The sequence below is a fragment of the Narcine bancroftii genome, chromosome 7 (genome assembly GCF_036971445.1).
Source record: "Narcine bancroftii isolate sNarBan1 chromosome 7, sNarBan1.hap1, whole genome shotgun sequence".
Lineage (NCBI taxonomy): Eukaryota > Metazoa > Chordata > Chondrichthyes > Torpediniformes > Narcinidae > Narcine > Narcine bancroftii.
Window position 1 is genome coordinate 104,053,786 of NC_091475.1, and position 24,440 is coordinate 104,078,225.

The window sequence follows — 24,440 nt, forward strand, 5'->3', positions numbered from 1 at the left end:
GACCCTTTTACAGGTCTGCTCCTCCCCTAAAAGGTGCTTTCAGGAGGAATCTCCCCGGAGACATTTTTGGTCTCTGACCCAGACAGGTACTTTCCAACCCTTTCGCGTCAATTCCTGACCCTTTTGGGTCTATTCCCGCCCCTTTTACAGGTCTATTCATGACCCTTTTGGACCTAGACCACCAGGGAAATACTTAAAAGCCCAGTTTTCTTACCTTGGTCTGTGCATGGAGTAACCCGGTCAGTGTTGTACCTGCCTCTTTGTTTACCATACTCAGTGCAGTCTTAGTCAGTTCATCCAAGGTGCCAAGCTCACAAAGTACCAAGACAGTTCAAAACTGGAACAGGACGCGTCTTCTTGATACCCTATTAGCCATGACCCTTGGGAGATGACAGGATCCCGCATGAACCCCCAAATTGTGAGAAAAACACCTCACTGATTAAATAATTTCTCAGAGTCAATCGGTGAAGTAATATAACTTTTTATTCAACGTTCTTGCAAGACCGGGTCTCCTTCAGAGAAGGCACACTCACTGATATTCAACAACCTTTTTTAATACATTTCTTTGTTAATTTAATTGGTTAGTTAACTGAATAATTGATATGTTAGTTTAACCTATCAAAAACTGTTCCTCTCCTCGTCTTAAAGCCCGCCCTTGTTTACTTCTCCCATTCCCCTGATATTTGCGACCCCAACTCTTATTTATTCTTATCCTTATTTGGTATGATGCTTTGTCACATGTTACCGTTCTTTCGCAGTTTCTTAAAAATATATCAAGTTGGCCTTGCCTGCAATCTCTTGCAGGAAGTGTCCTTCCTTTGTATTCTAGCAGATCCCCCTCCCCCTTCTCTCACGTCTTGTCTTCTACAGCCATTGTTAACACTGGTTATTACATTTTGCTGAAACAGCTCTTTGGATAATTCTCACAATAGACACATTACATACATGTGCACTTCGAATTAGAAGGGGGTTAATTTATTAGTAATAAGTTAAAGTTTGATCTTGTTTTATGTTGAAAGAAAATTAAAAACAACTTCACTTGTTTTAATCAGGCCCACCCAGTCTTGCCGATGACGTGATTGCAAAGTCACCCGGCAACAGGGAGAGCATCTGTGTGATGGTATCGTCTGGTAGGGATGGCTGCTATGTGCACATGTGTTCATACAAATATATCAAAATAATTCATGACATTGACTACCATGAGAACGGATAATCATGTTCGACCGATTCCATTACTGCGCCCATAATAGTGGAAAAATATGAAAGATTTTCTGATTATGCTGATCTCCCCACCCCCTCAACAAATCTCCATATATGGACGAGCTGCTGCCGTGATGTCACAATAGGCAGGGTGCCCCTGAGGGTCAGCTGAGGGCCAGCTTGTCAATGCCGTGACATCACAATAGGCTGGGTACCCCTGAGGGCCAGCTGAGGGATGCTTGTCAGTGTCATTAGTTTTCCTGTGGATAACTAGTCGGCTATTTTTTTGTCAACTGTTGGCAGATTTTCGGCCTATTTTTAGTCAGTAACCACCTTTTCTTTAGGATTTTTCAAAATCTATAGTTCGGCCACACGCATCTGGACTCCTCGTGTGTGCCGTAACGGCGCAGGATTGGGCCATCGGTCCCGCCTGCCGCCATGTTCGCGCACATGGTCCAGACCTTGGGCCTACAGCAGTCTGAGCCCAACCATCGCTCCGCCTGGTGGCCCTTTCATCCGCCGCCCAAAACAGAGTACGAGATTCTCCGTGATGTTTGCCATGATCTCATGTCATTCCTCTGGACGATAAATCTGTCGATTGCTTCGGTGAGCACGGTGGCTGCTGCTTGCCTCTTCTCAGTCATCGCCCTGTATGCGATCCGGGTGAGGAGGAAGCGGCCGATGGCGCCACCAAGCCCAGACCTATCGATTGGGAAGTCAGTGTGTCACAAGGTGCGTGCCTGTAGATGAGCGTAGTCATGCACTTGGTGTTAATGAGAGCGATGAGTGGAGAAAGCAAGACACTGTGTTTCCGATTCTTTCCGGGAGTTAAGAGTGCATATGTTAGCAAATATCATCACGTTGAGTAGAGTTAGAGGTGTTATCAATGAAGGTCGAAATTAATGTGGAATCATACATTATGAAATTGTGAGAATCTGGAATAGTGTGTGACAATGAAATGGTTGACACAGTGGAACCAAATGACTGAGTTGGAGCCTCAGTTGTGCGTATAGCAAGTCTCCAAAACAAATTACAAAACAAAAACTGATGGATATAGAGGGGCAATTAGCTGCTGACAGAAATAATGGTAATGATTAAGTAATGACCATGTTCTTTTCCAGATTGGGGGAGAATGTTCAGTTAAAATGTATTGGGTTTGATGTCTGAACAGGACACAGTTTCACAATTCATAATTAATACAAATGAAAAATGCCGAGGATGAGACAAATGAGAAATGCAAAAGAGGATAATAACTGCCCTCAAAAGGGCATAGATTGTACCAGGTGGATCAGAAAATACTTTTCAATTCAAGAGTTACCATTGCATTTACCGTTTTCTAATCCATTGAGGTAAACCTAAAAAAAAATTAGACATTTCTGCCCACGAGTTGGTGCTGCACAATGTATACCCCATTAACACATACCTGGCATATTTTTAATGGTGGGATGAAACCAGAGCCCCCAGAGAAAACCCACACAGACATGAGAACATACAAACTCCTTAAAGTGTGGGATTTGAATCCTGATCCAGTCCCGATTGCTGGCACTGTAAAGGTGTTGTGCTAACTGCTATGCCAACTGTGCCTGGTTGTAAGGAAACTGGTGAAACCTTATTGAGGAAGAGACGTATTTTCCAATCTGGTTGATCTTATTGAAGGCCTGATAATCCTTAGCGGACTGGATCTGATACAAACGAAGAGAAAGAAAAAGAAGAGAGCAAAAGGGATGAAGGAAACTGTCGATGTTTTCCTACAAAGATTTAAGTAGTAGGAAGATGTGTGGGCAATTGGGCAGGAGAAGTCAGGGAAAGGATCAGATCATGTCCAAATCCTTCTCTCAACAACCAGCTTTGTTCTTATTTCAGACCCTTGTCCATACTAAACAATTATACACAGTCTGTTTCACTTTACATTACTGCTTCAAAAGTTAAAATCATGAAATTACCGCTTATTGCTCCTGGATTATCACTACTGTTTGTATATTTATATTTTTTAGTTGGATCGGTATATCCAACATAGCCTGATGTCACTTTTCATATACTTGATAGAATGCTATTGTGTTCATATTTTCAGTCCACTTTTAGGAAATGGGTGAAAAGCATGTTGTAAACATTCTTCTCATTGGTAACCTAATGTTATGCAATAGAACCAGTGATCTACAAAAGGGGATATTTTTTAGCTCCTTCTATCACCATAGAAAGTCTTGCTTCTGTCAAAACTGCTATTTTAAAAAACTGTCGTATGTTGCTCACATAATTAATCCCATTAGTTTTTCTGGACTCAGCTGAAGAATCTGAATTCGTGACCCATTCTGGTTCCTTGCCAGCTGTGGTGCATACAAGCCAATAGCACTCATCAAATTAAAATTAGTTTAAGGTTAATGGTTTAAAATTAATCTCATTAAGTTTCAAAATGGTTCCATTTGATGCTGTTCAATGTCATACCCACTATCTACGCTTATTTCTTTGGAAATTGTCCGTGTCATTGGTGTAATTGTGGAATCTTTCAGACAGGAACTTGTATTTGTGGACTTGAAAAGTAATTCAAGCTTGTTTTTGATACTTCACTTATTTGAGTCCTTGTAAATAAGGAATCATGAATTTACAATATTTGCATAAAGCTAGTTTGGATAAAGGGCAAATGATGGGACCTGAAAAGAAAAGGAGAGGAAGTTTGAGAAAGAACTGATGGAAGAAAGAGACAGAAAAGAGAAAGGGGGAAAAAAAGAAGAGAAATTGGCCTTGGGAACAAAGGGAGTGATGATGTTGGAATGGAAAAATGTAAAGTGTGGCAGCCCTTTGCTTCAGCGATTGAGACAGCACTCCAGGCGGCGAGCGCAACCAAAGCCCAGCAGCCCACGCAGCGGCACTGGCCCCAACAAGCAATCTGGCAGTGAACGACAAGGGCAGCTTAAAGGACAGCGACCCCAAAATGGCACTGGCCTTGCTGAAAGAGATTGGTCCACGCTAAGACTTTTCAAACCTTCCCCCTCAAAGATGCCAGGCTCCCAGGACTCCACCTGGACTCCATACAGAGACTGGAAAATGAGTACACTAGGGTCCTCGCTGAGTTCCCTGCAGTACTCACACCCCAATTCACCATGGTAATACCCTGACATGGAGTACAGCACCACATCCTGATACAGGGCCCGTTGCTCCATGCAAGGGCAAAACGCCTTTCTCCGTAGAAGCTTCAGCTGCCGAAAGAAGAATTCAGGAAGCTGGAGGAGTTTGGCATTGTATGGCAGTTGGACAGCCCATGGGCTTCTCCCCTGCACATGGTACCCAAAGCAAGTGGGGGCTGGAGACCATGCAGTGACTACTGCCGCCTCAATGAGGCCACAGCACCTGATCGGTACCCTATGCTGCACATCCAGGCCCATGGCTAATCTGCACGGGGCAAGGATCTTCTCCAAGGTGGACCTCCTGCAGGGATATCATCATATCTCAGTACACCCGATGGTATCCCCAAGTGCCATCATCACCTCGTTTGGCCACTTCAAATTCCTCCGAATGCCATTGGAGCTAAAGAATGCCGCCCAGATCTTCCAGCGACTTATGGATGCAGTGTGCCAAGACCTGGACGGCACCTTCATGTACCTGGATGACATCCTGGTGGCGAGCAGAAGCCAACAGGTGCATATGGTGCACTTCTGCAACCTCTACACCCCGACTGACTGAGTTTTGCCTGACAATCAACCCAGCCAAATGCCATTTCAGATTGGAGGCCATCAACTTGCTGGGCCACAGGATAACCAGAGAAGGAGCCAAATCACTACCCAGCAAAGTGGAGGGATCTGGAAGTTTGCTAGGCCCAGCAGGACCAAAGGACTACAGGTGTTTGTGGGGATGATCAATTTTTATCAGGTTCATCCGCTCAGCTACCCGGATCATGCGGCCCATGTTCGCCCAGATGGCAGGCAAGGCAAAGGACATCACCTGGAACGAGGAGTCAGCGGAAGCCTTCATGAAGGCCAAAGAAGCTCTGGCACATCCAGGTCAGACACTCCAACAGCCCTGATGGTGGATGCCTCAGGAATGGTGATCGGCAGAATTCTGGAGCAGCAAATTGAAGGAAATTGGTGGCCGCTGACTTTTTTCAGCAACATCTGCAGCCTCCAGAACTGAATTACAGTGCTTTCTACAGAGAGCTACTAGCGCTGTACTTAGCCATCCACCACTTCAGGTTCTTCCGAAATGGCAGATCCTTCATGGCTTTCACAGATCACAAGCCCCTGACTTTCGCCTTGGCTAAGATCTCAGACCTCTGGTTGGCCCACCAGCAACCACACCTTTCTTGCATCTCGGAGTACACCACAGATGTAAGGCTCATCTCTGGCAAGTACAACATGGTGGCTGGCACACTGTCCAGGCAAAGTATCCATATGCAATCAAGGGGAGTGGACTTTGTGGAACTAGCGGAGTTGCAGCAGAAAGAGGAGGAAATACCCCAATACAGGACAGCCATATCGGGACTGCACAGTCAACACAGGTAAAACCACGCTCCTGTGCAACGGTTAGGTCAAACCCATTGTCCCGATAGCTTGGAGTCTGCAGGTTTTCGACTCCATCCATGGACTAGCTCACCCATCCATCAGGACCATGGTCCAGCTGGTGGACAGCGAATACATATGGCATGGAAACAAGTCAGTGGGTGGGTGAAGGCATGTACGTGGAGCCAAACAACCAGGGTACAGTAGCAAACCAAGACCCCACCTCAGCACTTTGAGCCTGCAGAACAAATGTTCAACTGCATCCACGTGGACATAGTAGGACCCTTGCAGGTATCCCAGGGTTTCCTTTATCTGTTCACGATGGTCAACTGCTTCACTGGGTGGCCAGAAGCAATCTCGTTGGCAGACAAGTCCACAACTTCATGTGCCAGGGCCCTCATCTCATTTTGGGTGGCACAGTTCGGGTTACCGTCCCACCTCACATCCGATAGAGGGGCTCAGTTCACCTCCAGTCTGTGGTCTGACCTCATCAGCCTGTGAGGTGTCCAGCTGCATCTCACAACACCTTACCACCCACAATCCAATGGGTTGGAGGAGCACTTGCACAGGCAACTCATGACCAAACTCCAAGGACCTAAATGGATAGACAAGCTATCATGGGCGTTGTTGGGCATCTGCATGGCATCCAAGGAGGACCTTAAAACCAGCTGAACTCATCAACGGTACTCCACTGGTGATCCTGGGAGAATTTGTAGAATCCCCAGGCGGACAGCAGGATGACTCAGCAGCTTTCTTCAGCAGGCTAAGGGAAGGAGTTGGCAACCTGGCACTGATTCCACCTTCCAGGTATGGACACGTGAGAACCAACATACTCAAAAACCTGCAAGACTGTGCGTATGTTTTCATTCGCAGGGGAGCAGGTCATCCACCGCTTCAGAGGCCATATGGAGGTCAGAATCTTCACCACAGACAGGCTGAAGCTGGCACACCTGGATGGGATGCACCCAGTCAAGACACCAGCCAGCACCACACCGAAGAGGCAGGCCTCCGGGCACCAAAGAGAATAACGACAATATCTGCAGTTTATTTTTGGGGGGGTCATGTGGCGGCCCGCTGCGGCAGCCAGTGCAAAGAAGCCCAGCAGTCCACAGAGCAACACTGGCCCCAACAAATGAACCACTGGTTGAATGGCAAGTGCAGCTTAAAGGCCAGTGACCCCAAAATGGCACTGGCCTTGCTGCACAGCCAACAAAGATCAGCGCAAAGGGAAGAAGGGCATTGTTATGCAGGAAACTACCCGCAGACGGGAAACCCACGTTGGTTGTGCATGTTGTGACGACAGCCAAGGGGGGCCACGGTGGGAGCAGTGCAACTATAAAAGTCAAGCCTGGGCCCTAATAAAACTCAGAGATTAATCTGACGACACTAAGTGTGTGTGTCTTCTTTCGAGTAACACGTAGCTTCAAAAGGATCACTTTAGGGTTCTTCTTCCCTTCCAAACCATTGATTATTATTTGTTAAGGGGAGATGCATCGCTTGACCATAGCTTCCATTTCCTTTTGAGGGAGTCTTGTTTCCTCAGTTAGCACAGATGGATTGTTAGCAGAGATGGATTGGTACTTCTTTTCACAGGTTGAGAAAAAACATTTTTCTCACAAAAGTGAAAAATTTGAAGCCTTTCTTAACTACAAAATAAAATCTGACAGAGCAATGCAGACAAAATCCAATTTCAGAGGAATGAGCTATTTAAAAAATCGGGTGAATTTATTGCATATGAGATTTCATTTGGAGCTTAATTGTCATGTGGAATAAGTACATTTTTTTAAGAAAGGCATGAATTCAGATTCTGATCAGATACTACTTCATACATCTTGTACCTGGTCTAGAATGTCAAGTTCTTCAATGGGTCACCAAGAGACAATTTTGTATTTATTACACAGTAGCTCAGGGTAAAACTAAAGATGAATAGCTACAGAATGAAAACATCAAAGTGCATCCACAACTAATTTCTTGGATAATGTCACAGGGTATTTTTGGACAATATTGCTCAAGTTCAGATGTTACTAGCATTAAAAGATTTTTGACATTTACAGAATTGTCTTTTGTCAATAGACCCGCCTACTGTAGAAATATTCAGTGCATCTTGAAATAGAATATTGTGATTTGGTGATTTTGTTCTTTAAAATGGGGTGAGAGACAACAAAGTGTGTGATTTGTATGTACACATCACATTATCATTTAAAGAGTATGACGATGCTTTCCCTTGAAAGCACACACAGTTGCTGAATTACGGATTGTTTAAAACCAAATATTTGTTTATTCTTAGTGCGGTTTGTGTCAAGGAAAGAAGTCAAAGAAGACTCAAAGTCATTGGAAACTGAATGGTAATCTTGGAATTAATAAAACATCTGACCAACATGATGTTCAACAAAATTTAATGTATAGAAATATATCTAATACATTTCTAACTGATATTTCTCTCTGTACTTTGCTTAAGAATTAACAAATACAAATGAAGAAGGGGAAGAAATGGAAAATCGTTGTGCGCCTCTACACAAAAGTCAAGAGGCTTTTTATTGCACAAAGTGAGTGTTCATTTTTTTTAATTGGAAAAATATCAGTAACAAATTGTCCTACATATGGTAAAATTAGGCATCGTACTCAAATTATATTCGTTATAAATTTTGGTAGCTTCACCAAATATTATGGCCGAGTTAAAACTGGACTTAATTGGTCAGCCATGTCTGAGTAGTACTTTTGTTGTACGCTGAGTAATCCAAGAAATGTTAGATTGTAAAAGTGCTACAAATAACCATCCTGGCATGGTTGCCATTTATTTGTCATTTTTAACGTGCTTAAGAAGGTCAAGCAGAATCTGTTGAGGGAAATGGAGAGCTGGCATTTTGAGTTGAGACTGTCCTTCATTATGATTGAATGTTGAGAATGAACTTATTTAAAAAAAAAAGAGAACAGATGAGACATGGGCCAATAAGTTTTTGATGAATGGGGAAAATGGAGCCAGGAAAGTGAGCAGTTTGGAGTAAGTTAACAGAGGCAAGTGAGTAATTGGTGGCAGAGAAACAGAGAACGAAAAAGGGAATCAGAAAAAAAAGAGATAGGTGGAGAGAGGAGCAGGTTCTCCAACTTCACATCTCACTTCCAATCACCTGGTCACACCTGCCATTTTTATCCCATCTGTTTCTACCTATCTGCTTGCTTCTATTGCCAAGACCCCCTGTCGTATCCTCATCACTCTTTAAACTAGCTATCATCTACTAGCCCTTGATTCATCTTTCTTCTCTCCTCTTAATACTAGCTATTATCACTTCACTGTCAGACTTGATGCAGGTTCACAACTTGATCTGTTTCTTTCTTCTCACAAATGCTGCTCAAACATTGAGTTCCTCCAGCATTTTGTTTTCTATTGTGAAAAAGCAAAACCCACCTGATCATCTTATTGGAGTTCTTCCAAGTAACAGAAATTGCAGAGAAAGGAGCCAATAAATGTACTCCATTTTGATTTCCACATCCAAAGTATATTGACAAGAATAGAAGTGTGTCTAACTAACAGGAACAGACACGGGGCATAAATACATCCTTTCATGGTTGTTAAAATGCATAAAGTGCTGTACCATGGGATCACTACTAGTCTCTCAACCCTCCACATGCAAATAAGTCGACTGAAGGGGCTAAAACGTATGGATGCTAAATTTGGTGATATAATTTTGATGGTAGGAAAGTAAGTAATGAAGCCACAAAAGGATAAGACACAGGTTAAGTAGATGGGCAAAGATCTGGCTCTTCCATTCCACATTATCTGATGTGTCCTCTTTCTTCAAAATATGTGGCTTTCCCTCTACCACTATCAATTCAGCACTTATCTGCATATCCTCGATTTCACGAACGTCTGCCCTGGCCCTCTCCACCCCTAGGTGCACCAAGGGCAGAATTCCCCTTTCTTTGTCTGTCACCCCACCTGTCTCCATATTCAACATATTATCCTCCCCAATTACTGCCATCAACAACGTGATCCTACCACCTAGACATATCTTCCCCTTCCTGCATTCGTCAGCGACTGCTCCATCCATGACTCCCTTGTCCACTCATCTGTTCCTACTGATTTCCCTTTGGTATCTACCCGTGTAACTGCAGAAAATGATACACATGCCCACACCTCCATCGAGACAATTCAGGGCAAAAAATAGTCCTTGCGAGTGAAGCAACCCTTCACATGTGAATCTGCAGGTGCTATCTATGATCAACGCTCCTGCTGTGGCCTCCTCTTCTGGACTGGATGCAAACTGAAAGACCATTCTGTTGTTCTCATTCGCTCTGTCAGCTGCAATATCTGCGACCTCCCAGTGGCCAGCAATTTCAATTCCATGCCCCACCCCCACGCTGACATCAAATTAAGAATAATTTACCGGTAGGTCGCTGTCATACCTTGTTGGATTCCTGTGATGGTGCTTGAAATAATTGTCCCTCCTCACTATTCTTTCCATTAGTGTAGCAGCTTGCCCATACACATGTCTTGTATGTTTTCAAGTGTTCAGTTTTCACAGTGCAGGTCTGATGTCTGAGAATTAGCATGTCGTGCATCAGGCACTAACCTGTCCAGTTTCATATTGCAGCAACTGGGCACTCTTTTCAAAATTAATTTTATGAAATCAAAATTAAATTTGAATATCAGACTCCTGATCAGTGAAAAGATAAGCTAGCAGTATGCTTGTATATGCTGGAGCCACATGATTTCTGAGCCGCTAAATATGCAGTTGTATACCAACAATGGAAATGCCCAGGTAGATTGCTAATTTAAATGAAGTGCAGCATCAGTCTGGTTTGACTCATGCTCGTGATATTGAGCAGACACTGATTAGTAGTTCACCCACCAGAAGACTGCCAGTTACTAAATGACGATCTGAACATTTATGGTATGGAAGTAAGTATGTTGTTTTAATGTGTATTGAAAGGAGCAGAATTAATTCTTGTGTATTGATTTCTCTGTGTGGCAAATAGAAAACTCCATGATGCAACCCAAACTTCTAACGAATTAATATTAGAAGCAGCAAAAGATGATCTGAACGAAAAGAAAGCAATCACTGAAACGTCCTTTGAAGTAACTTTTGAGGATTATCTAGGTTGCGATTGCTGCGAAAAAAAAGTCACATATGAAAAATTAAGTGATGAAAAGTTCAGATCAACTTCTTCTCACACTTCCCAAGATAATACTTTTGAAAGAAGTTGGAGACTCAGTATTGCCTCTGAACAATCATTCTCAAGGCAGTATTCGCTCAGTAAGTACACTTTAGTTGGAACAAATACATCTCAACAATTTTCTTCTGATGAAATATGGGGATCTTCTAGTGTTTCACAGACAGCTCCCGATGAAATGTGTTTTGTTATTAAGTCCTTGGACAAAAATACAGCTTCATCAGGAAGAGGTTCCACACGGAAACCAACTAGATATGTTAGCCATAATTCTGAGAAATATTCAGTGCCAACTTCATATTTCAAGACAAATGAAACCATTCAGTTATCGGATTCAGAAATAGCATTTTCTACTGAACTTCCTCCAGGTGATATCTACAACTTGGAGGAAGAATGTGCAAAGGTGAAAAATATCAATTCTTCCTCAGATCAACTTGTTCAGAAATGTGCCTTATTGACACAAGAAAATCTTAAAACATTTGACGAACTGCAATGCAGAAAAATGTTTCAAAATTTTATGCCAATGGTTGCAAAGAAGTTTAAAACTGCCAAAAAATATCTGTTTAAAACTGACAAAGATGTGGTTTATCAACCTACCCCATGTTTTCCAATGTTACATGAAAGCCAGATGATGAAACTTGGGCTGAATGTTGCTAAGAAGGCATCAAATATTCAGTGGATAATGTCACCTCCTCTACCGTCAGAAATGTTGGAAAGAAATGAGGTAGCTCTTCCTATCAATACACCTTTACAATCAAAACTGCCATCAAAACCAAAAATACAAAGTATTGGACTCCCAAAACCTGAATATGTGGGAAAGGGGGATCTTCCTGCTGAACACCAGCAGGCAGAATGGAAGGATTTAATAAAACAGATGGCCTATTCTTCAAATTCAGAAATATCACTTCAAAAAATACCATTTCTGAAGCCAATTGTACCAGGCAAAGGATTTAAAAGACTAAGATCATCATACATACCTTTTATTGATCAGGTGGTTGCTACTAGCCTGGAGCTGAACTTGAAGCACAAATACATCACTCACCTTTGGGGAACAACAACGCCTTTCCAAGAATCAGTTGCATTAATGATTCCTATACCACCACCTGTCTCTCCATCAATCAAAACAAATGGAGTTAAAATAGAAAATATACCTATGGAAATAAGTTTTATTGACAGTGAAATTAAAAAGAGACCGGATTTTCACATTTTACAGAAAAAATTTGAGCATATCTGCAGACATGTACGATCAAGAAAATTAATTGCATCCCAGCTAAAACCTTGTTTTGGCGTACATGTTCCCCACGAAAAGCTGTCCTTCATTACTATAGAACAACAATTACTGAATCAGAATGTGAAGGAAAGGGGTATAAATTGCAAAGAATGTCTTCTTCCAAAGGCAGTACAGTATTCAATACAGCATTTTATACCTGATGCTCTTCAAATGAAAGACGACTCACAAAGCAACCCAACACCTATGTACACCATGCCTCGTTCTGTGGGCAAAAGTATCAACGCAAAAGAGGACCATGAGGTGTATACCCCTTGCTCCATCAATAGTTTTGCATCCCCTGCTCCATCAAGGAAAAAAAACATGCAACTCCCAAGGATTGGTGAAAGACCTACATTATGCAATATTGACATAATTGAAGCTGCTGACCACAAATCAAGGACCAACGTAAGTTGCAGAGATTTTGGTGAAAGCAGCAATGTTAATTGCATGCAACAACCTTCTGCCTGTCCTAAAGAAGGAGCTAAAGGCAAGAAGGATTTAAACGTGGAAAAACATGTCCAGGCTGCAGGAATTCATCACGTCTTTCACCATCCAGGGCAGGTAAAGATACGTGACCAACATTGTGGGCCTGAGCCCTCTTCGAGGTTTGAAAAATAAGCAGGTAAGGCAAGGGAGAAGGAAAGAAGGAGCAGGGGGAGGTTCACAGCCCAATCGACAAACGACGATAACTGGATATAGATAAAACATGAAAGGTGGGAATTGATTTGGGGAAGAGGTGGCTCTGTGAATGGACAACTAAAGGAAAGGAAAACTACGGATAAAAGTAAGGAGGAGGGGTTAACGGAAACTAGAGAAGTCAGTGTAAATGCCATCCAGTTGGAGGGTGCGCAGGTGGAATAGGAAGTATTCCTCCATTTTTGCGGGTGGTTTCAGTCTGGCATGCAGGAGACCGCAGACATGTTGGCATGCGAATGGGGTGGGGTGTTGAAATGAGTTGTATCTGGGAAATCCTTGCTATTGTGGCAGACAGAGCCAAGGTGCTCCATGAAGCAAGTTCCCAACTTGGAAGGATTGTTTGGGACCCCAAATGGTGAAGAGGGAGGAGGTATATACTCTGCAGTCACAGAGGTGTTTGGTGGGAAGGGAGCAGTGATGGGGTGGTCATGGAAGGAGTGGTCCCAGTGGAAAGCGGAGAGGGAAGAAGATGTGTCTAGTAGTGAGATCGCATTATATGTTACAGAATAGCTGAGGACGATACATTGGATGCAGTGACAGGTAGGGTAGAAGGTTAGGAGAAGGGGAATTCCGGCCTTTGTTGCGTGTGAGGATGGAGGGAGCCAGTGCAGATGTGCGGGTAAAAGAGGATAGGCAGGAGAAGGCTGAGTTGATGTCAGTAGAGAGGGAGCCATATTTTTGAAGGAGGAGGACATCACGGATAATGTGGCTGAATAGCTATAGATTTAAGACATCAAACTGCATCCACAACTAAATTCTTGGATAATGTCACAGGGCATTTCTAGACAATATTGCTGAAGTTCAGATGTTACTAGCATTACAAAGATTTTTGACATTTACAGAATTGTCTTTTGTCAATACACCCGCCTACTGTAGAAATATCCAGTGCATCTTGAAATAGAATATTGTGATTTGGTGATTTTTGTTATTTAAAATGGGGTGAGTAGCAACAAAGTGTGTGATTTGAATGTACACAACACTTTATCATTTAAAGAGTATGACGATGCTTTCCCTTGAAAGCACACACAGTTGCTGAATTACGGTTTGTTTAAAACCAAATATTTGTTTATTCCTAGTGCGGTTTGTGTCAAGGAAAGAAGTCAAAGAAGACTCAAAGTCATTGGAAACTGAATGGTAATCTTGGAATTAATAAAACATCTGACCAACATGATGTTCAACAAAATTTAATGTATAGAAATATATCTAATACATTTCTAACTGATATTTCTCTGTGTACTTTGCTTAAGAATTAACAGATACGAATGAAGAAGGGAAAGAAATGGAAAATGGTTGTGTGCCTCTACACAAAGGTCAAGAAGGTTTTTATTGCACAAAGTGAGTGTTCATTTTTTTTATTTGGAACAATATCAGTAACAAATTGTCATACATATGGTAAAATTAGGCATCGTAATGAAATTATGATTGTTATAAGTTTTGGTAGCTTTCATCAAATATTATGGCCGAGTTAAAACTGGACTTAATTGGTCAGCCGTGTCTGAGTAGTACTTTTGTTGTACGCTGTGTAGTCCAAGAAATGTTTGATTGTAAAAGTGCTACAAATAACCTTCCTGGTATGGTTGCCATTTATTTGTCATATTTAACGTGCTTAAGATGGTCAAGCAGAATCTGTTGAGGGAAATGGAGAGCTGGCATTTTGAGTTGAGACTGTCCTTCATTATGATTGAATGTTGAGAGGGAACTTATTAAATAAAAAAGAGAACGGATGAGACATGGGCCAATAAGTTTTTGATGAATGGGGAAAAATGGAGCAGGGAAAGTGAGCAGTTTGGAGTAAGTTAACAGAGGCAGCTGAGTAATTGGTGGCAGAGAAACAGAGAATGAAAAAGGGAAACAGAAAAAAAGAGATAGGTGGAGAGAGGAGTAAGTTCTACAACTTCACACCTCACTTCCAATCATCTGGTCACACCTGCCCTTTTTACCCCATCTGTTTCTACCTATCTGCTTGCTTCTAATGCCAAGACCCCCTATCCTGTCCTCATCACTCTTTAGGCTACCTATCACCTACTTGCCCTTGATTCGTCTTTCTTCTCTCCTCTTAATACTAGCTATTATCACTTCACTGTCAGTCTTGATGCAGGTTCACAACCTGATCTGTTTCTCTCTTCTCACAAATGCTGCTCAAACATTGAGTTCCTCCAGCATTTTGTTTTCTATTGTGAAAAAGCAAAACCCATCTGATCATCTTATTGGAGTTCTTCCAAGTAACAGAAATTGCAGAGAAAGGAGCCAATAAATGTACTCCATTTTGATTTCCAAATCTAAAGTATATTGACAAGAATAGAAGTGTGTCTAACTAACAGGAACAGACACAGGGCATAAATACATCCTTTCATGGTTGTTAAAATGCATAAAATGCTGTACCATGGGATCAGTACTAGTCTCTCAACCCTCCACATGCAAATAAGTCGACTGAGGGGCTAAAAGGTATGCTTGCTATATTTGGTGATATCATTCTGATGGTAGGGAAGTAAGTGAAAAAGCCACAAAAGGATAAGAGACAGGTTATCTGGCTCTTCCATTCCACATTACCTGATGTGTCCTCCTTCTACAAAATATGTGGCTTTCCCTCTACCACTATCAATTCAGCACTTATCCGTATATCCTCGATTTCACGAACGTCTGCCTGGCCCCCTCCACCCCTAGGTGCACCAAGGGCAGAATTCCCATTTCCTTGCCTGTCACCCCACTTGTCTCCATATTCAACATATTATCCTCCCCAATTTCTACCATCAAGAACGTGATCCACCTAGACACATCTTCCCCTTCCTGCCTTCCCCAGGGACTGCTCCATCTATGACTCCCTTATCCACTCGTCTGTTCGTACTGATTGCTTCTTGGCATCTACCCGTATGACTGCACAAAATGCTACACTCGCCCACACCACCGTCAAGACAATTCAGGGCCACAAATAGTCCTTGCGAGTGAAGCAACCCTTCAATTGTGAATCTGCAGGGGCTTTCTATGACCAACGCTCTTGCTGTGGCCTCCTCTTCTGGACTGGACGCAAACTGAAACACCATTCTGTTGTGCTCATTCACTCTGTCAGCTGCAATATCTGCGACCTCCCAGTGTCCAACAATTTCCATTCCATGCCCCACCCCCACGCTGACATCAAATTAAGAATAATTTACCGGTAGGTTGCTGTCATACCTTGTTGGTTTCCTGTGATGGTGCTAGAAATAATTGTCCCTTCTCACTATTCTTTCCATTAGTGTAGCAGCTTGCGCATACACATGTCTTGTATGTTTTCAAGTGTTCAGTTTTCACAGTGCAGGTCTGATGTCTGAGAATTAGCATTTCGTGCAACAGGCACTAACCTGTCCAGTTTCATATTGCAGCAACTGGGCACTCTTTTCAAAATTAATTTTATGAAATCAAAATTAAACTTGAATATCAGATTCCTGATCAGTGAAAAGATAAGCTAGCAGTATGCTTGTATATGCTGGAGCCACATGATTTCTGAGCCGCTAAATATGCAGTTTTATACCAACAATGGAAATGCCCAGGAAGATTGCTAATTTAAATGAAGTGCAGCATCAGTCTGGTTTGACTCATGCTCGTGATATTGAGCAGACACTGATTAGTAGTTCACCCACCAGAAGACTGCCAGTTACTAAATGACGATCTGAACATTTATGGTATGGAAGTAAGTATGTTGTTTTAATGTGTATTGAAAGGAGCAGAATTAATTCTTGTGTATTTGTTTCTCAGTGTTGCAAATAGAAAACTCCTTGATTCAACCCAAACATCTAATGAATTAACATTAGAAGCAGGGAAAGATGATCTGAATGAAAACAAAGCAATCAAAGAAACTTCCTTTCAAGTAACATTTGAGGATTATCTAGGTTGCGATTGCTGTGAGAAAACAGTCACATCTGAAAAATTAAGTGATGAAAAGTCCAGATCAACTTCTTCTCACACTTCCCAAGATAATACTTTTGAAAGTAGTTGGTCACTCAGTATTGCTTTTGAACATTCATTCTCAAGGCAGTATTCGCTCAGTAAGTACACTTTAGTTGGAACAAATACATCTCAACAATTTTCTTCTGATGAAATTTGGGGATCTTCTAGTGTTTCACAGACAGGTCCCGATGAAATGTGTTTTGTTAATAATAAGTCCTTGGACAAAAATACAGATTCATCAGGAAGAGGTTCCACATGGAAACCAACTAGATATGGTAGCCATAATTCTGAGAAATATTCAGTACCATCTTCATATTTCAAGAGAAATGAAACCATTCAGTTATCAGATTCAGAAATAGCATTTTCTACTGAACTTCCTCCAGGTGATATCTACAACTTGGAGGAAGAATGTGCAAAGGTGAAAAATACCAATTCTTGCTCAGATCCACTTATTCAGAAATGTGCCTTATTGACACAAGAAAATCTTAAAACATTTGACGAACTGCAATGCATAAAAATGTTACAAAATGTTATGCCAATGGCTGCTAAGAAGTTTAAAACTGGCAAAAAATATCAGGTTAAAACTGACAAAGATGTGGTTTATCAACCTACTCCATGTTGTCCAATGTTACATGAAAGCCAGATGATGAAACTTGGGCTGAATGTTGCTAAGAAGGCATCAATTATTCAGTGGATAATGTCACTTCCTCTACCGTCAGAAATGTTGGAAAGAAATGAGGTAGCTCTTCCTATCAATACACCTTTACAATCAAAACTGCCATCAAAACCAAAAAAACAATGTATTGGACTCCCAAAACCTGAATATGTGGGAAAGGGGGATCTTCCTGCTGAACACCAGCAGGCAGAATGGAAGGATAGGCTTGAATTCGGTTTAATAAAACAGATGGCCTATTCTTCAAATTCAGAAATATCACTTCAAAAAATACCATTTCGGAAGCCAATTGCACCAGGCAAAGGATTTAAAAGACCAAGAACATCATACATACATTTTATTGATCAGGAGGTTGTTGCTAGCCTGGAGCTGAACTTAAAGCACAAATACATTACTCACCTTTGGGGAACAACAACGCCTTTCCAAGAATCAGTTGCATTAATGATTCCTATAGCACCACCTGTCTCTCCAGCAATCAAAACAAATGGAGTTAAAATAGAAAATATACCTATGGAAATAAGTTTTAGTGACAGTGAAATTAAAAAGAGACCGGAATTTCACATTTTACAGAAAAAATTTGAGCATATCTGCAGAGATGTACGATCAAGAAAATTAATTGCATCCCAGCTAAAACCTTATTTTGGCGTACATGTTCCCCACGAAAAGCTGTCCTTCATTACTATCGAACAACAATTACTGAATCAGAATGTGAAGGAAAGGGGTATAAATTGCAAAGAATGTCTTCTTCCAAAGGCAGTACAGTATTCAATACAGCATTTTATACCTGATGCTCCTCAAATGAAAGACGACTCACAAAGCAACCCAACACCTATGTACACCATGCCTCGTTCTGTGGGCAAAAGTATCAACGCAAAAGAGGACCATGAGGTGTATACCCCTTGCTCCATCAATAGTTTTGCATCCCCTGCTCCATCAAGGAAAAAAAACATGCAACTCCCAAGGATTGGTGAAAGACCTACATTATGCAATATTGACATAATTGAAGCTGCTGACCACAAATCAAGGACCAACGTAAGTTGCAGAAATTTTGGTGAAAGCAGCAATGTTAATTGCATGCAACAACCTACTGCCTGTCCTAAAGAAGGAGCTAAAGGCAAGAAGGATTTAAACGTGGAAAAACATGTCCATGCTGCAGGAATTCATCACGTCTCTCACCATCCAGGGCAGGTAAAGATACGTGACCAATATTGTGGGCCTGAGCCCTCTTCGAGGTTTGAATAATAAGTAGGTAAGGCAAGGGAGAAGGAAAGAAGGAGCAGGGGGAGCTGCACAGCCCAATCGACAAACGACGATAACTGGATATAGATAGAACATGAAAGGTGGGAATTGATTTGGGGAAGAGGTGGCTCTGTGAATGGACAACTAAAGGAAAGGAAAAATACGGATAAAAGTAAGGAGGAGGGGTTAACGGAAACTAGAGAAGTCAGTGTAAATGCCATCCAGTTGGAGGGTGCACAGGTGGAATAGGAAGTATTCCTCCATTTTTGCGGGTGGTTTCAGTCTGGCATGCAGGAGACCGCAGACATGTTGGCATGCGAATGGGGTGGGGTGTTGAAATGAGTTGTATCTGGGAAATACTTGCTATTGTGGCAGACAGAGCCAAGGTGCTCCATGAAGCAAGCTCCCAATGTTACTTCACTTGGAAGGATTGCTTTAGGGCCCCAAATGGTGTTGAAGGAGGTGTGTATTCTGCAGTCACAGAGGTGATTGGTGGGAAGGGAAGGAGTGGTCCCAGTGGAAAGGGGAGAGGGAAGAAGATGTGTCTGGTAGTGAGATCGCATTGTATGTTACAGAATGGCTGAGCACGATACATGGGATGCAGTGACAGGTAGGGTAGTAGGTTAGGAGAAGGGGAATTCCTCCCCTTGTTGCACGTGAGGATGGAGGGAGCCAGTGCAGACGTGTGGGTAAAAGAGAATAGGCAGGAGAGGGCTGAGTTGATGGTAGTAGAGAAGGAGCCACATTTTTGAAGGAGGAGGACATCACGGACAATGTGGCTGAATAGCTATAGAATTAAGCCATCAAACTGCATCCACAACTAAATTCTTGGATAATGTCACAGGGCATTTCTAGACAATATTGCTTAAGTTCAGATGTTACTAGCATTTCAAAGATTTTTGACATTTATAGAATAGTCTCTTGTCAATAGACCCGCCTACTGTAGAAATATTCAGTGCATCTTGAAATAGAATATTGTGATTGGGTGATTTTGTTATTTAAAATTGGGTGAGTAGCAACAAAGTGTGAGATTTGTATATACACAACACATTATCATTTAAAGAGTATGACGATGCTTTCCCTTGAAAGCACACACAGTTGCTGAATTACGGATTGTTTAAAACCAAATATTTGTTTGTTCCAAGTGCGGTTTGTGTCAAGTAAAGAAGTCAAAGAAGATTCAAAGTCATTGGAAACTGAATGGTAATCTTGGAATTAATAAAATATCTGACCAACATGATGTTCAGCCAAATTTAGTGTATAAAAATATATCTGACACATTTCTAACTGATATTTCTCTCTGTACTTTGCTTAAGAATTAACAAATACAAATGAAGAAGGGGAAGAAATGGAAAATCGTTGTGCGCCTCTACACAAAAGTCAAGAAGGTTTTTATTGCACAAAGTGAGTGTTCATTTTTTTTATTTGGAACAATATCAGTAACAAATTGTCATACATATGGTAAAATTAGGCATCGTACTGAAATTATATTTGTTATAAGTTTTGATAGCTTTCATCAAATATTATGGCCGAGTTAAAACTGGACTTAGTTGGTCAGCCGTGTCTGAGTAGTACTTTTGTTGTACGCTGAGAAGTCCAAGAAATGTTTGATTGTAAAAGTGCTACAAATAAACTTCCTGGCATGGTTGCCATTTATTTGTCATTTTTAAGGTGCTTACGAAAGTCAAGCAGAATCTGTTGAGGGAAATGGAGAGCTGGCATTTTGAGTTGAGACTGTCCTCCATTATGATTGAATGTTGAGAGGGAACTTATTAAAAAAAAAGAGAATGGATGAGACAGGGGCAGTAAGTTTTTGATGAATGGGGAAAAATGGAGCCAGGAAAGTGAGCAGTTTGGAGTAAGTTAACAGAGGCAGGTGAGTAATTGGTGGCAGAGAAACAGAAAACGAAAAAGGGAAACAGAAAAAAAGAGATAGGTGGAGAGAGGAGCAGGTTCTCCAACTTCACACCTCACTTCCAAACATCTGGTCACACCTGCCCTTTTTATCCCATCTGTTTCTACCTATCTGCTTGCTTCTAATGCTAAGACCCCCTGTCCTATCCTCATCACTCTTTAGGCTACCTATCATCTACTTGCCCTTGATTCATCTTTCTTCTCTCCTCTTAATACTAGCTATTATCAATTCACTGTCAGTCTTGATGCAGGTTCACAACCTGATCTGTTTCTCTTTTCTCAAAAATGATGCTCAAACATTGAGTTCCTCCAGCATTTTGTTTTCTATTGTGAAAAAGCAAAACCCATCTGATCATCTTATTGGAGTTCTTCCAAGTAACATATATTGCAGAGAAAGGAGCCAATAAATGTACTCCATTTTGATTTCCACATCCAAAGTATATTGACAAGAATAGAAGTGTGTCTAACTAACAGGAACAGACACAGGGCATAAATATATCCTTTCATGGTTGTTAAAATGCATAAAGTGCTGTACCATGGGATCAGTACAAGTCTCACAACCCTCCACATGCAAATAAGTCGATTGATGGGGCTAAAAGGTATCGATGCTAAATTTGGTGATATAATTTTGATGGTAAGAAAGTAAGCGATGAAGCCACAAAAGGATAAGAGACAGGATAAGTCGCTGGACAATGATATGGCTCTTCCATTCAACATCATCTGATGTGTCCGCCTTCTTCAAAATATGTGGCTTTCCCTCTACCACTATCAATTCAGCACTTATCAGCATATCCTCGATTTCACGAATGTCTGCCCTGGCCCTCTCCACCCCTAGGTGCACCAAGGGCAGAATTCCCCTTTTATTGTCTATCACCCCACCAGCCTCCATATTTCAACATATTATCCTCCACAATTTCTGCCATCAACAACGTGATCCTACCACCAAGACACATCTTCCCCTTCCAGCCTTCCACAGGGACTGCTCCATCCATGACTCCCTTGTCCACTCTTCTGTTCCAACTGATTGCCCCTTGGTATCTACCCGTATGACCGCAGAAAATGCTACACTCGCCCACACCTCCGTCACGACAATTCAGGGCCACAAATAGTCCTTGCAAGTGAAGCAACCCTTCACTTGTTAATCTGCAGGGGCTATCTATGATCAACACTCCTGCTGTGGCCTCCTCTTCTGGACTGTACGCAAACTGAAAGACCATTGTGTTGTGCTCATTCACTCTGTCAGCTGCAATATCTGCGACCTCCCAGTGGCTAACAATTTCAATTCCATGCCCCACACCCATGCTGACATCAAATTAAGAATAATTTACCGGTAGGTTACTGTCATACCTTGTTGGTTTCCTGTGATGGTGCTTGAAATAATTGTCCCTTCTCATAGTCTTTCCATTAGTTTAGCAGCTTGCCCATACACATGTCTTGTATGTTTTCAAGTGTTCAGTTTTCACAGTGCAGGTCTGATGTCTGAGAATTAGCATGTCGTGCATCAGGCACTAACCTGTCCAGTTTCATATTGCAGCAACTGGGCACTCTTTTCAAAATTAATTTTACGAAATCAAAATTAAACTTGAATATCAGATTCCTGATTAGTGAAAAGATAAGCTAGCATTAAGCTAGCATCAAGCTTGTGTATGCTGGAGCCACATGATTTCTGAGCCGCTAAATATGCAGTTGTATACCAACAGTGGAAATGCCTAGCTACATTGTCAATTTAAATGAAGTGCAGCATCAGTCTGGTTTGACTCATGCTCGTGATATTGAGCAGGCACTGATTGGTTCACCCACCAGAAGATTGCCAGTTACTAAATGACGATCTGAACATTTATGGTATGGAAGTAAGTATGTTGTTTTAATGTGTATTGAAAGGAGCAGAATTAATTCTTGTGTATTGATTTCTCTGTGTTGCAAATAGAAAACACCTTAATGCAACCCAGACACCTAATGAATTAAAGTTTGAAGAAGCCAAAGATGATCTGAATGAAAACAAAGCAATCAAAGAAACTTCCTTTCAAGTAACTTTTGAGGATTATCTAGGTTGCGATTGCTGTGAGAAAACTGTCACATCAGAAAAAATAAGTGATGAAAAGTCCAGATCAACTTCTTTTCACACTTCCCAAGATAATACTTTTGAAAGTAGTTGGACACTCAGTATTGCATCAGAACAATCATTCTCAAGGCAGGATTCGCTCAGTAGGTACACGTCAGTTGGAACAAATACATCTCAACAATTTTCTTCTGACGAAATATGGGGAACTTCTAGTGTTTCACAGACAGCTCCTGATGAAATGTGCTTTGTTAATAATAAGTCCTTGGACAGAAATACAGATTCATCAGGAAGAGGTTCCACACGGAAACCAACTAGATATGGTAGGCATAATTCTGAGAAATATTCATTGCCATCTTCATAATTCAATACAAATGAAACCATTCAGTTATCGGATTCAGAAATAGCATTTTCTACTGAACTTCCTCCAGGTGATATCTACAGCTTGGAGGAAGAATGTGCAAAGGTTAAAAATACCAATTCTTCCTCAGATCCACTTGTTCAGAAATGTGCCTTATTGACACAAGAAAATCTTAAAACATTTGACGAACTGCAATGCAGAAAAATGTTTCAAAATGTTATGCCAATGGCTGCTTAGTTTAAAACTGCCTAAAAAAATCAAGGTAAAACTGACAAAGATGTGGTTTATCAACCTACCCCATGTTTTCCAATGTTACATGAAACCAGGTGATGAAACCTGCACTAAGAAAGCAATAATTATTCAATGGATAATGTCACTTTCCCTACCGTCAAAATGATGAAAAGAAATGAGATAGCTATTCCTATCAATACACCTTTACAATCAAAACCAAAAAAACAATGTATTGGTCTCCCAAAACCTGAATATGTATGAGAGGGGAATAACACCTCTGGGGAATAACAACGCCTTTCCAAGAATCAGTTGCATTAACGATTCCTATAGCACCACCTGTCTCTCCAGCAATCAAAACAAATGGAGTTAAAATAGAAAATATAGCTGTGGAAATATGTTGAGCACAGCCCAACCGACGAAGAACGATCGGAGGAGGTATTGTGAATGGTACCAACAGGAGGAGGTATTGTGAATGATATTCACTCCGGATAACTGAAGATATAGTCACCCGACAAGACTCTGATGAAGCAGTTTCTTTAATTCCTGCTGATGTGAGATGGTTACATTTCTTTAACTATTTAAATTCTTAAAATAAACATAATTATAGCAAAGTTAATAATCTTTGATGACTGTGTAATTAAATGCATACTCATTTGGAAAGAGGTCAGTGGGCAATTTTTAAGTTCAGCAATAGAACATTTGCTAATTTAAATAGATAACTAATTTCAGATTCAGATTTACTGTCAGTATTTTTAAAAAAATTAAATTGAGATATCCAGCATGGTAACAGGCCATTTCAGCCCCACAAGTCTGAGCAGCCCAACTTACACATAATTAACCTACACCCAGTACGTTTCAAATGGAGGGAGGATACCGGAGCCCCAGGGAAAACACAGAAACATGGGGAGAACATACAAGCTCCTTACAGACAGTGCAGGACTCCAACCCTGGTCCGTGCTGATCAATGGTGCTGTAAAGGTGTTGCACTAACCGCTACGCCATTGTGCCACCTCAATAGTTTGCTACACTAACTGTGTTGCCTCATAAGGTATTGACCTTTATCATGATCTGAAGTACAAAAGGTAGAAATTAAAATTACCATACATTTCAGTGTATAAGTCAAGTCGTTAAATCCTGAAAAATCACTAAAACAATGGGGGACAATTTATATGCCAGATATACTTTTGAGACCTTAAATTCAGGTCAAAATCTGT

The 24,440-nt window shown here is 41.4% G+C and overlaps 1 protein-coding gene across 1 annotated transcript; it reads left to right on the plus strand.

Annotated features, from left to right (window-relative positions):
* Window positions 1-1,402: 1,402 nt before the first annotated feature.
* Window positions 1,403-23,845, plus strand: LOC138739149 (uncharacterized). Its single transcript, XM_069890664.1, has 10 exons — window positions 1,403-1,932; window positions 7,978-8,035; window positions 8,149-8,236; window positions 10,668-12,690; window positions 13,902-13,959; window positions 14,073-14,160; window positions 16,558-18,610; window positions 19,807-19,864; window positions 19,978-20,065; window positions 22,503-23,845. The coding sequence occupies exons 1-10, from the start codon at window positions 1,639-1,641 to the stop codon at window positions 22,996-22,998; spliced, it is 5,304 nt and encodes a 1,767-aa protein (XP_069746765.1). The 5' UTR covers window positions 1,403-1,638; the 3' UTR covers window positions 22,999-23,845.
* The last annotated feature ends 595 nt before the right edge of the window (window positions 23,846-24,440 follow it).

Coding starts and splice junctions, on each gene's coding strand:
- LOC138739149 (XM_069890664.1), top strand. CDS start 1,639: ATGTTCGCGCACATGGTCCAGACCTTGGGCCTACAGCAGTCTGAGCCC. Junction 1,933..7,977: donor GGAAGTCAGTGTGTCACAAG/GTGCGTGCCTGT, acceptor GTTTATTCTTAG/TGCGGTTTGTGTCAAGGAAA. Junction 12,691..13,901: donor TCTTTCACCATCCAGGGCAG/GTAAAGATACGT, acceptor GTTTATTCCTAG/TGCGGTTTGTGTCAAGGAAA.